We start from the raw sequence: 15,532 nt of genomic DNA, 5'->3' as shown, positions 1-15,532 counted from the left end.
TTAAAATGACTAAAAGGCAGCATTCTGCCCGAAGCAGTAACGTCTTATGTAAACAATGCACGCGCCATTTAGCCAATGATCGACGCCGCGTGCTGTGACGGCACGTGTTAAAGGCAGTCATCTTTTACAGAGATATTAGAGGACTCGTAATTCTCTGTGAAACCGATTGCCTGATTCTATCGGCAAATTTAATTAATACATTGTATTTTTTTTTATTCCATGCATATTCTATATAAATCTGGCTGATAGTTATTAAAAATCGCCTTCGGTTTGATTGTAGAGAATATATCAAAACTAAAAATTATGTCAGTAATAAAATTTATATGAAGTTAAAATTCAGTCGAATTTATATACCAAGATTCGCGTGCATTGTCGCAAAAATGGATTTATCTCCCTTTTGAAAAGACTGGATGATATTTCGGTATCAAGTCAAATTAACCAGACGCCTCTAGTATCCACAACACAATGTTTGATTACGTAGAACACAAACGGGATATCCTCCTCGCCCACTTACGGTTGAGTTCCGAAGACACCCTCCCGAGAGCTTATAAGATCGCCATATTTGAGGGCTCAACCAACATCGTAAGTATCAAACGAATTGTAAATTTTAAGAAAAGATCAGATTTGAGTGGACAGAATTGAGTACTGCGACGAGGAAGCTCCTCTTCAAAGGGGAAATCGGGTCCCTCCCCCTTCCCGCAACCTAAATACACGAGAAGGGTGGGGTCCTTTGAAAATATGTTGTTATTGTCGAGTGTTCTGACCGTTTTGGTGACGTTTTAAAGACATTTTCTCACAACTTTTACTCAGAATAAACCCGATTTCATCGAGAGAAAAGTCCCTACATCAATCCTTGTTTGTGCAGCTAACGACATAGCTCTATTATAGTATAATTATATAGTATATACTACTAGTAGTGGAGGCATTACACTGTATGTACATGTACTTATTATTATACTAGGTAGCTGGCTTGGTGGTTATTAATTGGATTATGGCCACCCAGTCAGAGGATAATAATATCTGTGTGCTCTATATACTCAGTTAAAAATAAATCATCTCTTATACATGTAGATTGTCATGAAATATGATGTAGGTCTAACCTAATGAATAACTAACTACATGTACTATTTTGTAAAATATTAATTTTACTATTTCAAAATGAAACTCCTAATATATAGGCTTATTATTGAATTGTTTAGCAATTGAATTAAAAAGGCTCATGCCATTTACTTTGTAAAGTAACGTTTTGTAAAATTAAATGGGGTTTTATAATGTCCACTCAACACAAACTAGGTCATTTCGGGACCAACACATGGTTCAAATTCATTTCAATAATTCACTTGCTCGTAGGTGTCTTTAGCAGTGGGAAGAAACTGGAGGACCCAGAGAAAACCCACGAGGTAGGACAAACGACCCTACCTTGTCACGTACAACCAGGGATTCGAAACCACGCCAGTTGAATCAATGAAAGACCATATGATACAGCGTGCACATGCTAACCATTCGGCCATCCAACCCCCAAAATATTAAAAGAGGCAAGTCTGTAACTTTATATCATCCACAGTCTTCGACATTGCAAACATGACTTATAGGTCAATTTAAATTAACATTGATGTTGTTATCTGACCGTAAAAAGATGGGCTTCTGATATCCAATATTTAAGACAAAATAAAAAATTCAAAATTGGCACACGAATCACATGCCAGATTGCATTCGAGCCCAATTTGTAACGAAGCGACTCTATGAACACAGCTAGACATATCCCCCTGGATAACCAGATGCCAAAGACTGCCATAATTCATTAGAAATTAGAGTAAAAACAGAAACGATTGAATGTAAATCAGGTTATTATATACATACAGGAATATCAGTCTATGTAGGTCAGTACTTGGATTCGAAAACCCGAGGTCCCGTGTATACATTGGAATGCACGTAAAAGATCCCTTGGCAGTTGGAATTCAATATAAGAGTAGGCGATAGTGCCGCTGCCTGGGCAAAATTTCCCTCATAGCACACTGTGTGGCGTATGCCCGTCTTCATTAGCCCAGTATAGGAGCAGAACAGTAGGACGTTAAACCCCATTTCATTTCATTTCATTTTTAATAATTAGGGGAATCTACATGTTTGTTAAAGGAGGGTGGATGGCCAAATGGTTAGCCCTGCGCATTGTATCATAAGATCTGTCACTGAGTCAGCTGGGGGGGGTTTCAATTCCTCGGTTGTACATGACAAGGAAAAGGGTTGCCTGTCCAACCTCGTGGGTTTTCCACGGTTTCTTCCCACTGCTAAAGACCCCAATGCACAAGCGAATTATTGAAATAAAATTGAACCATATGTTAGTCCGGAAATTACCTTATTTGTGTTGTGGATATTAAACCTCATCTCTCTCTCTCTCTCTCTTCATCTCTTGATCTCTGTGATTGAAATGTCCATCTAAACAATGAATAGCACAATATCTTTTATATGCACATATTGAAATGTCATCACCCCTGATTGTTCGGCCGTTCAAAGTTATCATTCGTATCACCATGATAAAATCTTGGCGCACTCCAGCTGTTAAATTTATCGTCTGCAATTTATACAGTGAATGCCCTAAGTGAGCAGTGTTTATAGCTGAAAAGCTTATTGATTTTTAAAGGGGGCCACGGTGGGTAAGACGCTGGTTCACTAGCCTGGAGGACACAGGTTCACTCCCCGTGTTGGTTGAGAAAGTTTATCACGATTTTCTGGCGTGGTTTCCCCTTGTCAGTGGTGCCGTCTAGTCGTCGAATGAGACGAAAAACCGAGGTCCTGTGTACACACTGGCATGCACGTGAACATTCCATTGCCAGTTGGAATTAGATATTAGAGTGGGTCTTAGCGCTGCCCTCCAGGAAAAAATTTCACTCATAGTATAGTACACTGCATGGAGTATGCCCATCTTCATTAGCACAGTTGATGTAGAACAGTAGTCCATCAAACCCTAATTTCATTTTATGGCATTTCTTATTGATTTTGAACAATTATCAATAATTACATGGCCCTTGTTTATACTGTAATAAGTGTGAAAACATGTACTGCTCGGACCGCTTAGCAGCTGTGGGCTTATGTTCCGTTGCCTGGCAACCTAACTTCTGTACAGTACCAGTACTTAAAAATTCTTATTGTATTTTTCAGATCAAATGAAATGGATGAATCATTACACTATACATCAGCCAATCATGCAGACTCTTTGATTAGTTCTATAAATAGATTGCGATGCGATCGGCAACTTTGCGACGTCATTCTTATCATCAATGACTACAGAATTCCCGTACATCGATTAGTCCTTTCAGCATGCTCGCCTTACTTTCAAAATATTCTGGACACGAGTTGGGATTTCGGGGTAAAAGAATTGGTGTTAAGGAACGTGAGTGGGGAGGCAGTTCAAATGATAATTGAATTTTGTTACACATCAACTATATCAGTGACTGAAGATACTGTCTGGATGATCTTGCCAGTAGCCTTTACTTTCCAGTTAGATGAGTTGGTGAATCTGTGCTGTGATTTTATCTCTTCTCTGATTAAGAACGAGACGTGTTTACAGTCACACACGTTAGCCGTTCAATGTGATTGTTCCGATTTAAGACAACTCAGCGCCAATTTTATCCAGGATAATTTTGAATCTGTAAGTAAAATTGAAATTTACTAGATTATGTTTCAGGTTTACTTAAGCCTAGCTCACAGCCTGTCGTATGTGTTTTGACACGCCCGGTTGTACATTGGATTTGGTACATTTTGCGTCACACTCCAATATCATTCAGCATACATGTACATAGTACTATGTACTTAGAGAATAAATCTCGGACCTGAATGGCCGCCATATCCAGAAATTAATATACCATTTTGTAATATCTGTCATACACACAAAGACTAAATAAACATTTTTTATTTAGTTAATTGGAATCGGACTAAATACTTCTCAAAATTTTCAAACTATACTTAGTGTGTTCAACTAAATTTGTCGATTTAGAAATTAAAATGTCGGTCAGCTAGCTTAGTGTCTGTTCTAATTGTAGACAGACAGCGTAAGTTTAGTATGACGTAATATTAATATCAATATAAATATGATTTAAAAAAAAATCAGTGCCTGACAAAATGAAAGACATAACAGGAATTCGGCCTGACAAAACCTGATTTTGTTTCTGACATGTCTGTGACTGGCTGGGGGGTTGTTTGGATGGCCGAATGGTTAGCACGTGCGCACTGTACCATAAGGCCTGTCATTGAGTCAACTCGCGTGGTTTTGAATCCCCGGTTGTACGTGACAAGGAGTAGGGTCATAGGTTTTCTCGGGGTCCTCCGGTTTCCTCCCACTGCTAAAGACCCCTACGCGCAAGTGATTATTGAAATAAAATTAAACTATATGTTAGTCCCGAAATGACCTAGTTTGTGTCGAGTGGACGTTAAACACCATTTCTCTCTCTCTCTGACTGGCTTGATTTTCACAATAATTTTTAATGCTGGTGAACTTTTTTTTTTAAGATGAAAGCTTATGTATTAAATTTACACTGTAGGATAATTTTCAATGCTTGTGACCTTTTTTTAGATGAAAGCTTAATTAGCTTGTATTTAATTTACACTAATTTTTAATGCTTTTGAACTTTTTTTAGATGAAAGCTTATAATTACATGTATATATTATTTGTTTATTAAAGATACGTTATGCAAGAGCTAAATCTGCCTATTGCAGGTCTTTCTTTAGGCCTGAAATGTTATCTAAATTATTAATTAGACATTAATTAACTTATCCAGACCATATTCAACGCTCGATGTCATCGCTAGCCTGCGATATTTTTGGATTGGGATCCGATCTGCTGCTCAAGGCTCATTCATGATTAAATCAAGAAATGGATAAATTCTCGGTTCAAAGTGGATCAATTTGATTGAAATTTTCAGCAAATTCCCTTTACAATATCTAGTTTTTAACTATTATAGTGAGAACTACCAACTCTTATCTAATCTCCCATAATGCATCTTTCACGATTTTATTAAAAACTATTTTCAGATATTAGAAGACGATTATTTCCACGAGTTGCCTGTAAATATTTTTTTAAATCATTTAAAACTTCTACATGAAGACGTATTAATAGATGATCAGATTTTACAGTGTTTAAGGTCGTGGGTTAAATATAGTCCAGATGAGAGACGGAACTTCACAGCTATGGTAAGGTCTTCTAATATATGTTGAACTGGAATAAACAGGTCACAATTCTATGGAATACTACTTATTAGGCTGACCTTAAAAATATCTTTGTTTCGCCTAACGCGACCGACTAACTAAAACCACCCCCGACTTAAATTATTTTATTGCACTTTTCCACGATCTTTTTATTTTATTTTGTGTGTCAACCTGAAATATATCACGAGAGTTATTTCCCTTTACTATGGCTATGGTTTGATTCATTATTGAAACTGGTTGATCAAGACGAAAGCGTCATAGGTGTCGCTTCTCAACAAAATGGTTGCAGACGAATACACGTCCATTCCCACGAAATTATTCTACTTCTATGTCTGCGGTGCGTAGTTTTAAACATGACGACGATATTTTCAATATCCGTTTTCGAGAAAAATGAAGGCACAACCCGCAGTATCGTTAAAAACGTGTTGAAGGAGTTTCACACTTCAAGTTCGTGGCAAATCGTGTGCGAGTCGGGCATCACGAAAAATTCCCGATGTCATTCACTCATTGATTTTTTTGCCAATTGAATAAAGAAGACGAATGTTTCCACCCGGAAAATTATTAAGCTGTCAAATTAGCTCTTAAGTTTAATAAAAAAAACTTTCAGTTCGTTACTTTTTACGTCAGACCCCAAATTCATTAAACAAAATTGATGAATCTGTAGTATACAGCTAATAAGTTTTCTGTATTGATTTCTCTAACTTTAAAAAAAAAATCTGAAAAAAAAAACGACCTACCGACCCTTCTCCTCGATTGTGGGTCGGGTTTGGTGAAACAAAGATATTTTTAAGGTCAGCCTTACTGATTTTCATTTTTATTATCTTAGCACACATGCAGAGGTCTTTCCTGTGTGAGGAAACAGAGTACCCAGAGTAAACTCCACGAGGTTGAGTAGGTACTTCTATTCAAGCCACATAAACTTGCACAAGGGATCAAAACCACAACTGCAAGCCAGAAGTGAATGGTCAAATAGAGCTTGAAGCCTGACACTCTAGACGGCTGGGCCATCCCTACCCGGGGGATTGGATGGCCGAATGGTTAGCACGTGCACGCTGTATCATAAAGCCTGTCATTGAGTCAACTGGTGGGGTTTCGAATCCCCGGTTGTACTTACAAGGAGTAGGGTCGCCTGTCCAATCTCGTGGACCCCTACGCGCAAGCAAATTATCGAAATAAAATTAAACCATATGTTAGTCCCGAAATGACCTAGTTTGTGTCGAGTGGACGTTAAACCCCATCTCTCTCTCTCTCTCTTCTCTTTCTCTCTCTCTGTTGATATTGTTTTTCCATACCAATTGATCACCTAGATATTTCTCCCGTGCCAGACAGTTCTTCCTAAACCACTGACAAAGGGATATCAGACTGAAAATCGTGAAGAAAAATATGGACACCATACCTGTTTATACATTTATTTTCATGATTACATGTCATCCTTCGCTGCTGTTGTAATTGGATTTTGAGAACATGCATATAATAGTAGACGATGAACTGCATTCATGAGAAATAAGTTTAACCAAAGAAAAAGGGCAGGTCTGAAAATAACGATTTTAGATGTACCTGACGAAAATGTCAAACACTAATGAAATAGTACCTGACATTTTCAACTTAGTGCCGGACATGTATTAATAATATCATTAAAAAAGACAAATCAGTGCGGGACAAAATGACAGGCATCAGAGGTTTTGTGACTGACAAAGCCTGAATCTGTACCTGACATTGTCTGTGACAGGTGCCTTATTTCCAGGCTTGAAGGGGGGATATTCCTCAAACGTTGTATTACTATTATTATTATATGTTTCAGATTGCTCATATATTTCCTGAATTAACAGACAGATTAACAGATTTCCTCCCAAAACAACTTTTAAATGGACCAATAGATGGTAAGTATTAAGGAGGAGGGGGTGAGAGATTTAATTAGTACTCTTCTGTAGGATGTGGGATCTTTGCAGGGACGTGTCCAGGATTTTGAGCAGCGGGGGTTCCAAGGTGGAGTCAAGTTTGACATTGACATTAGATCGGGGTGGGGGATGGAGACTGCCCGTGAAATAGATAAAATCAGATGCTTTGAGACAATATGTCTGCTCATTTCGGTGCAGGGCTCACATTGGCTTTCAGTGAAGTTTTTAGTGAAGTTTGCAGGACGGAGGGCCTGACAAGGACAGCTGTCTAGTTGTTCGGATGGGACGAAAAACCGAGGTCCTATGTACAAATTGGCGTGCACGTAAAAGATCCCTTGGCAGTTGGAATTCAATATAAGAGTAGGCCGTAGCGCCGCTGCCCGGGCAAAATTCCCTCATAGCACACTGTATGGCGTATGTCCGTCTTCATTAGCCCAGTCAGAGCAGATCAGGAGGACATTAAACCCCATTTCATTATACACCCACATTTAAATGTGGTCGTATATTGTCGTCGCCCCTGTCCGTCCGGCGGTCCGTCCGTCCGGCGTCCACAATTGCTTGTGGACGCTCTAGAGGCTAAAGTTAATATCTGATTGACTTTAAATTATACACAGTTTTTAAGATCATAAGACTGCCAGAGTTATGGCCCTTGATCACTTCAAAAAATCTTGTGGACGCTCTAGAGGCCAAAGTTAATATCCGATTGATCTTAAATTTATACACAGTGTTTAAGGTCATGAGACGAAGAAGCCTATTGATTTTCAGCGATTTCCGATAATTACTACCAGAGTAAAGGCCCTTGATCACTTCGAAAAATCTTGTGGACGCTCTAGAGGCCAAAGTTAATATCCGATTGCCTTTAAATTAATACACAGTGTTTAAGGTCATGAGACGAAGAAGCCTATTGATTTTTAGCAATTTCCGATAATTACTGCCAGAGTGATGGCCCTTGATCACTTCAAAAAATCTTGTGGACGCTCTAGAGGCCGAAGTTAATATCCAATTGACTTTAGATATGTACACAGCGTTTAAGGTCATGAGACGAAGAAGCCTATTTTCAGCGATTTCCGATAATTACTGCCAGATTTATGGCCCTTGATCACTTTGAAAAATCTTGTGGACGCCCTAGAGGCCAAAGTTAATATCCGATTGATCTTAAATTTATACACAGTGTTTAAGGTCATGAGACGAAAAAGCCTATTGATTTTCAGCGATTTCCGATAATTACTACCAGAGTTATTGCCCTTGATCACTTAAAAAAATCTAGTGGACGCTCTAGAGGCCAAAGTTAATATCCGATTGACTTTAAATTTTTACACAATGTTTAAGGTCATGAGACGAAGAAGCCTATTGATTTTCACCGATTTTCGATAATTACTGCCAGAGTTATGGCCCTTAATCACTTTGAAAAATCTTGTGGACACTCTAGAGGCTAAAGTTAATATCCGATTGACCTTAAATTTATACACAGTGTTTAGGATCATGAGACGAAGAATCCTATTGATTTTCAACGATTTCCGATAATTACTGCCAAAGTTATGGCCCTTGATCACTTTGCAAAATCTTGTGACGCTCTAAAGGCTAAAGTTATCATCCGATTGACTTCAGATTTATACACAGAGTTTAAGATCTTGAGAGGAACAAGTATATTGATTTTCAATTAATTTTTATGACTTGGAACAGCTAAATCGATGATATTAAAAGTTTTGTATACAAAACGTTAGCATGGGGTAGAACTTTATAAAAACCAAACAAATTCTACTGGTTTTCTCAGTTGTTGCTCTTAATCAGATGTTAGTGTATTATAAATGTTTCATTATCGAAAAAAGTAAAAATATGCGACAACTCTTGTTGACTGCCCGGACGATTTAGCTGCTGTGGGCGTATGTTTCGTTGCCTGGGAACCTAACTTTTTAGTTTGAAAGAGATTAAATGCCCCTCAAATAAAGATAAACTGCTTTAATCTTTTATTATCTATTTCAGATATTGAATTGGTGAACAGTCCATTCCCCTCATATTCACCTTCCATTCATTCAGAGGTCAGTTACCCTGACAACCTGATGACTAGCAGTCCAGCACCAAACAGGAAGTCTGGCAACAACACAATTAGTATTAACGACTTACCAAAACTCTCCACCAGCCCGTTTGGAAATTCGGGCGAAAAAACAACCCTGGCGGACATTTTGAATGACTCTCTGTCTGTGATCATTTGTACAATTTGCGGGGAATTATTCGACACCCAAGAGGATCTGCAGACTCATCAACAGGAATGCGACGATCCGGTTCTTCAGAAGAAGTTAATTACGATGATTAAGGAGGGTCGAGATTATGAATTATATCCCGATGCTAGCGAACCACCAGACGCTAGCAAACCGTATTTATGCCCAATCTGTGGAAAATCTTTTGGTGATAAAAAGAATTTAGGGAAGCATGTAAAGATTCATTCCCGTGATGGCTATGCCTGCACGATTTGCACCAAAAAGTACAGCACCAAATCTAATCTCCAAGGTCACATGAGAGTCCATTCTGCCGAACGACCTTATGCTTGTGATTTTTGCGGCAAGTCTTTCGATAGTTATTGTATTCTTAAAGTGCACATCAGGTCACATACAGGAGATCGGCCATTTTCTTGCCCAACTTGTGGTGTGTCATTTGCAAAAAATATTCACCTGCGAAGACATATGCAAATACACACCGGAATCAAGCCCCACATCTGCAATATATGTCAAAAACATTTTAGTCGCAGCGACCATCTCAAGCGTCACAAACAATCAATTCACTCAGGTGAAAAACCTCACGAATGTCAAGTTTGTAAGAAAGAATTTGTGCGTAAATATGAACTCAATAAGCACATGAGGCAACACGTAACTAACGGAGAAGCCCCTGACAGTATGTTGGAGAATAGCAACGGCGCCAGCACGAGTTTTGACAGTTCCAGTCACAAGATGGATTTAGATGATAATCAGGATTATTCGGATGAGAAACCAGATCCTGAAGTCTTGTCGGCCATCTTTAAAGACAAGTCATATTCATAATATTATCAATGTTTTCAGGCCATTATGAAGGAGATCAGGCCATTATGAAGGAGGTCAGGATAGTTGGGGAGGAGATCACTAAAGTTGAGGAGGTCATTTTAATACAGAATATCCATCTATCAAGAATTGGGTTTTATAATAATAATGGGTGAATTTAATGGCGTTTAACGTTCTACTTTTCTGCATCCTCCGTATCCCCAGTGGTCTCATTCCATTTTACTCCACTAACCTCTGGGTTAATCCATAGGGGGGGTGACACGTATTCAAGTTATCTGCCCTTGATGATTGTGCTACTTTATCGACCAATCCCATAAATCGTTAATTGCAAAGAATGTTGGCAAAGGGAAGTAACTCTCATCATGTTGCAACTACCCGCCATATTGTTGTGAATGTAAACAAAAAGGCTAAAGAGTCTTTATAAGACTGGTTTTGTAAACTGTTTTTTTATTGGTTCACAGACTCAAGCCACGATCAAGGCCAGAGCAGATAATTTGAAATCCCTTTGAATTAACTACGGGTATAGTGGAGTAGAACGGAACGAGACCACTGGGGAAACCAAGTATGACTCTTCTGCCACTACCCGACTGATGAGTTCTGGGTTATAGTAATAATAATGTGAATATTTGTATAGAGTTATTCCACACTGTCATATGAAAAGTGGTGTGTACAGTTTGAACAACTCAAAGCGCATAGCATCAAAACAGACAAGTCTTTAATGACAGTTGATAGGAAAGGATGCTGTTTCAAGTAGGAACGTCTTTCCAATGTGAAGCTGTCGGATATGAAAACGATCTTGCTCCAACGGTGTTTAGATTAAAACTTTGGTTAGTGGTATGTTTACCTATCTTTAACCCCAAACCCTTCTTAACTCTGGGGATTTCTGAACCCTCCAACCAGCCTGGAAGTAGAATCTCCTAACAATAATTGATTTTGATAGTTAGGTATTTAGGAAAAAACAGTTCTTTTATAAGTATAGATAGTGAGCTTTCAATAGCAAATAGATCTTAATTAAATATAAATAGTGATCATTGAATAACAAACAGTTCTTAATTAAGTATAGATGGTGAATGTTGAATAACAAACAGTTCTTAATTAAGTATAGATACTGAACTTTGAATAAGAAACAGTTCTTAATTAAATATAGATGGTGAACGTTGAATAAAAAACAGTTCTTAATTAAGTATAGATACTGAACTTTGAATAAGAAACAGTTCTTGATTAAATATAGATGGTGAACTTTGAATAGCTTTAGTCGTTAAAAGGCACACTTCTTTTTTGTAAAAAGTCAAATCTGATTATATGCCGATCAGTTTCACAAATTTAGCTTGTTCTCTATCCATCTCTTGCAAAATGTGGACATATCTTGCCTGGCAATCGCTGGTTCCGTTTTAAGGGAATTCTTTAATGTGTAAAATTAAACTTGAAATAGGTCTTTATTAACTGACAGTTATGTAATGTATTAACATTTATAAAATAACATAATAATAATTCTTGAGAGACATTTAGCGATTGACCCATAAAATAATACTAGAATACCAGTACTTGAAAAACAACTTGTGAAAGAAAAGTGTTATAAACATTGTGATTGTATTCATACCATGTAGTCTAGAATTACCATCAGATTAAAATACAGATCTATATTTCGTTTTTCGTTGGCCTTTACTACAAGATCTGACTGGTTGATACAAGGGTCTTCTGACCCTGACATCAGACATTTGATTAACCAATCAGTGTTGATGTTTCTAGTGGGATACCCACAGTTCCGTACACTGCACGCCAAGAACTCGCCGTAACAGGCTGTTGGGTAATCCCTCACATCATCCATAACGCCGGTTATGTAACAACTCTTGCAAATCCTAGTGTAATAAAGACAAGTAAAATGAAATTTTGAACTATAAAAAAGGGAACACAATAGGATCTGTGTTTTAATCAGACTTTCTAGTATTAAAACATAAAAAAGAGATGTCACGTTATCCTTTGATATTGGCATACCATTATTTCGAAAAATGTACATTATTTAAACTAGATGAAATATTGGACCGGAATGATGATGTCATTGAAATGCACGTATCTGTATTTTAAGTTGTCTAATGGTCTCTAGTAAGACATTGTGTAATATATTGATACAACACTCGGACTAACATCCTCGTACAATATCAATATTATCTTAATGTTTTGCTCTCGATCGTTAAACCACACATTAATTATGTTGGATGAAATGAAATACTCAATATTTATATTATTATTATGATGTGATACTGTTTGTAAATAAGACATAATGGGTGATATAATATATAAATCATAGATATATTAATATATCAGATGTTAGTAACTTATAGATATGTATATGGATAAGGCCACAGTACTGTGTCCCGGTTACAAGCTGCAGTTAGTTGAACTCGGGGGGGGGGGGGGGGGTCTGAATGGTTAGCACGTGCGGGCTGTATCATAAGGTCTGTCATTGAGTCAACTGGCGTGGATTTGGTTGTACGTGACAAGGAGTAAGGTCGCCTTTCCAACCTCGTGGGTATTTTCCGGGTCCTCCGGTTTCCTCCCACTGCTAAAGACCCCTACACGCAAGTAAATTATTGAAATAAAATTGAACCATGCGTTAGTGCCGAAATGACCTAGTTTGTGTCGTGTGAACATTAAACCCCATTTCTCACCCTCTCTCTCTATTTTGAACTCTTTTTTATTTTTGAGTATATTATTAACTTTACAACTAACTGCAGCTTGTAACCAGGGCCCTGTTTCTTGAAATCTTAACTATTTAAGATAAAATCCAAATTTTAGTAGATGCTTCAATTTTGATTGGCTAAGCACTAAAATCAATCTAATATTATCCAATCAAATTCCTAAAATTTTGTGATACATGGCCCTGGACACGGCACTGTGGCCTTACCGATATATAAATATATATTGATGTATATAATAATATTTAAAATACTGAACAACTAGATATAAAAAAAACACCTGATGATAAAGATTAAATGAAATAGGCTTTAACCCCCTACTTCTCTGCACCGACTGGGATAGTTAAGATGGATGTGAATATGTACATGTGCCAGGAGCTAAAGGGTTAAACTGGGTTTTATATTAGATATGATTGACGTTTGTTTAGTTGTTCAGTATATAGAAGATAAAATAATATATTTTATACTGTACTCAATATATTTTCATGTTATTAAATATAATAAACTTGGTGCATGAAATGTGTCAAAACTCTCTAATGGCACAGATATGGAAATGTAATGTAATGTGTAATAGTATTAATTACTTTCAATGTTATGGTAATTAATTACCCTCAAAGTCATGGTAATTAATTACCCTCAAAATCATGGTAATTAATTACTTTCAATGCAATATGGAATGGTAATTAATTACTGTCAATGAAAGATATGAAAGTATTATTATTATTTCAATGGAATATATAATGGTAATCATTTACTTTCAATGTTATTGGTAATGGTATTTAATTACTTTAAATGTAATGGGTCATGGTAATTAATTACGATACATTGCTATTAACAAGAAAGTAATTAGTAACCGTAATTAAGTATAGAAAGAAATATATTATATATTTATCATATTATATATGTTTACACTATTTATTATATTTAAGCATAAATGATACAAAAGGAACCTGAATAATTTACTGAAAATATATGTTAAACAATACAAAAACAAAAAAATGACTAGTAAAAACTTCTTTGCTCAATATATAATGCTTGCATTTACGAATATTAATTTTTAGCCTGCCCCTCATGTTAATTATTTTCCATGTCTTTACTTACAGTAATTAGTTCCTTATTTTATTAGTTTCTCTGTCGATTAGTTTCTCATGTTAATTATTTTCCATGTCTTTACTTACAGTAATTAGTTCCTTATTTTATTAGTTTCTCTGTCGATTGTAATTAGTTTTCTTGACTTAATTTAAGTTAGTTAGTTCCCCAGCCTTTACTGATATTAATTAGTTTCCCTGTCTTAAATTATTATTAGTTCTTCTGACTTTAGTTACAGTTATTAGTTTTGACGTAGAAGTTTGTTTTGGTGCATACTAGATTATTTAGATATAAAGAAAGTGGCAATAATGATATATTTATTTTATTAATATGTAAATTATTTAATAATATTTTATCTTTACCGTATTTATTACATTTGTTTTTGCTAAGGAAATAATTAATTTAAACAGCTGTATATGAAATAATTAGACAAAATTTGGCACTAAGAAAAAAAAATTGAAAATAAACTAAGGCGCCATGACATGAACCGATTAACACAGAAAGTTCTTTTTATGCCATACGATAAACAAAAAACAATGAAAGAAAATGAGATTTGTTTTCACAGGATTTAGGTGACTGTTTATTTATTAAGACCCCAAAGACCAGAAAATTAGATTGGTGTGGCCTAAATCTGTTATTATGGTGTCCTGATTTTGTTCCTGGAGCATATCTCATAAACTATTTAAGATACATCGTCCTGTTATACTAGTTGAACCTTTTGCTAAATAGAATTTTCGCCTATTTAATAATTTGACTTAGTTTTTGCTATATAAGGGATGTCCAGTGACTGACTCTTCTTGTTTTATTTACGCCAGTCAAACATATGGGTTTTCTCCGGGTTCTTCAGTTTCCTCCCACTGCTAAAGACCCCTACATGTAATCAAATTAATGAAATAAAAGTTGCACCATTTGTTAGTCCCAAAATGACCTGGTTTGTGTCGATTGGATGTTAAACCCCATTTCTTTCTCTCTCTTTAAGCAATTAAAAAAACTTTGATATAGTTAATAATATCACGCCAACCATGAGTGTGATTTAAAAGATATGACAATGAATTAATATTACAAGAAAAAGTTTGTATTTTTGATTGAAATGCGGAATCAATCTGCTTCGCAGAGGATTACAAAAGTCTTCTAATATCTCTGTAAAAGATGCCTGCTTTCAACATGTGACGTCTCATCACGCGGCGTCAATCATTGGCTCAATAATGCGTGCATTGTTTACATAAGCCGTTACTGATTCGGGCAGAATAGAGTCTTTTAAAACCCATTTACACTAAATAGGAAAAATTTTTACCTACAAATAGGTCAAACGTCTGTATTTATTTTTCTAATACATAAAAAAAGATTTTTTAGAATTTAATTTGTCAGAGGAAAAAAGTTAATATTTGTGGTTCATTAAGATGCATAGATGTCATCTTTATCAGTGATTGTTGCGGCCTAGCGAATATTCACTGTGGATCATTGTGATGTGTAATATGTATAAATATATATAAATGAGATTGTTTATTTTCTTTTAAATTTTTAATGTAAATAAAAGTTAGCTATAATTATGTTATGTTATAAATATAAGTTGGTCATTCGAGGACCAACATATTGTACAATTTTACTTCAGTAATTC

General features: G+C 36.2%; 1 protein-coding gene across 2 annotated transcripts; it reads left to right on the top strand.

Annotated features, from left to right (window-relative positions):
• Positions 1–455: 455 nt before the first annotated feature.
• Positions 456–12,514, top strand: LOC126824379 (kelch-like protein 20). 2 transcript variants are annotated; one of them, XM_050553603.2, is made up of 5 exons: positions 456–582; positions 3,157–3,646; positions 5,026–5,184; positions 7,001–7,079; positions 9,081–12,514. In XM_050553603.2, the coding sequence occupies exons 2-5, from the start codon at positions 3,167–3,169 to the stop codon at positions 10,130–10,132; spliced, it is 1,770 nt and encodes a 589-aa protein (XP_050409560.1). In that variant the 5' UTR covers positions 456–582; positions 3,157–3,166; the 3' UTR covers positions 10,133–12,514. The 2 variants fall into 2 exon arrangements, with proteins under 2 accessions (XP_050409560.1, XP_050409566.1); XM_050553609.2 differs by lacking the exons at positions 7,001–7,079; positions 9,081–12,514 and having other exon boundaries at positions 5,026–5,502.
• Positions 12,515–15,532: the final 3,018 nt, after the last annotated feature.

Source organism: Patella vulgata, chromosome 1 (assembly GCF_932274485.2).
Source record: "Patella vulgata chromosome 1, xgPatVulg1.2, whole genome shotgun sequence".
Taxonomy (NCBI): Eukaryota; Metazoa; Mollusca; class Gastropoda; family Patellidae; genus Patella; species Patella vulgata.
The sequence above is the reverse complement of the archived record's forward strand: the minus strand, read 5'-3'. Positions and strand labels throughout refer to the sequence as shown.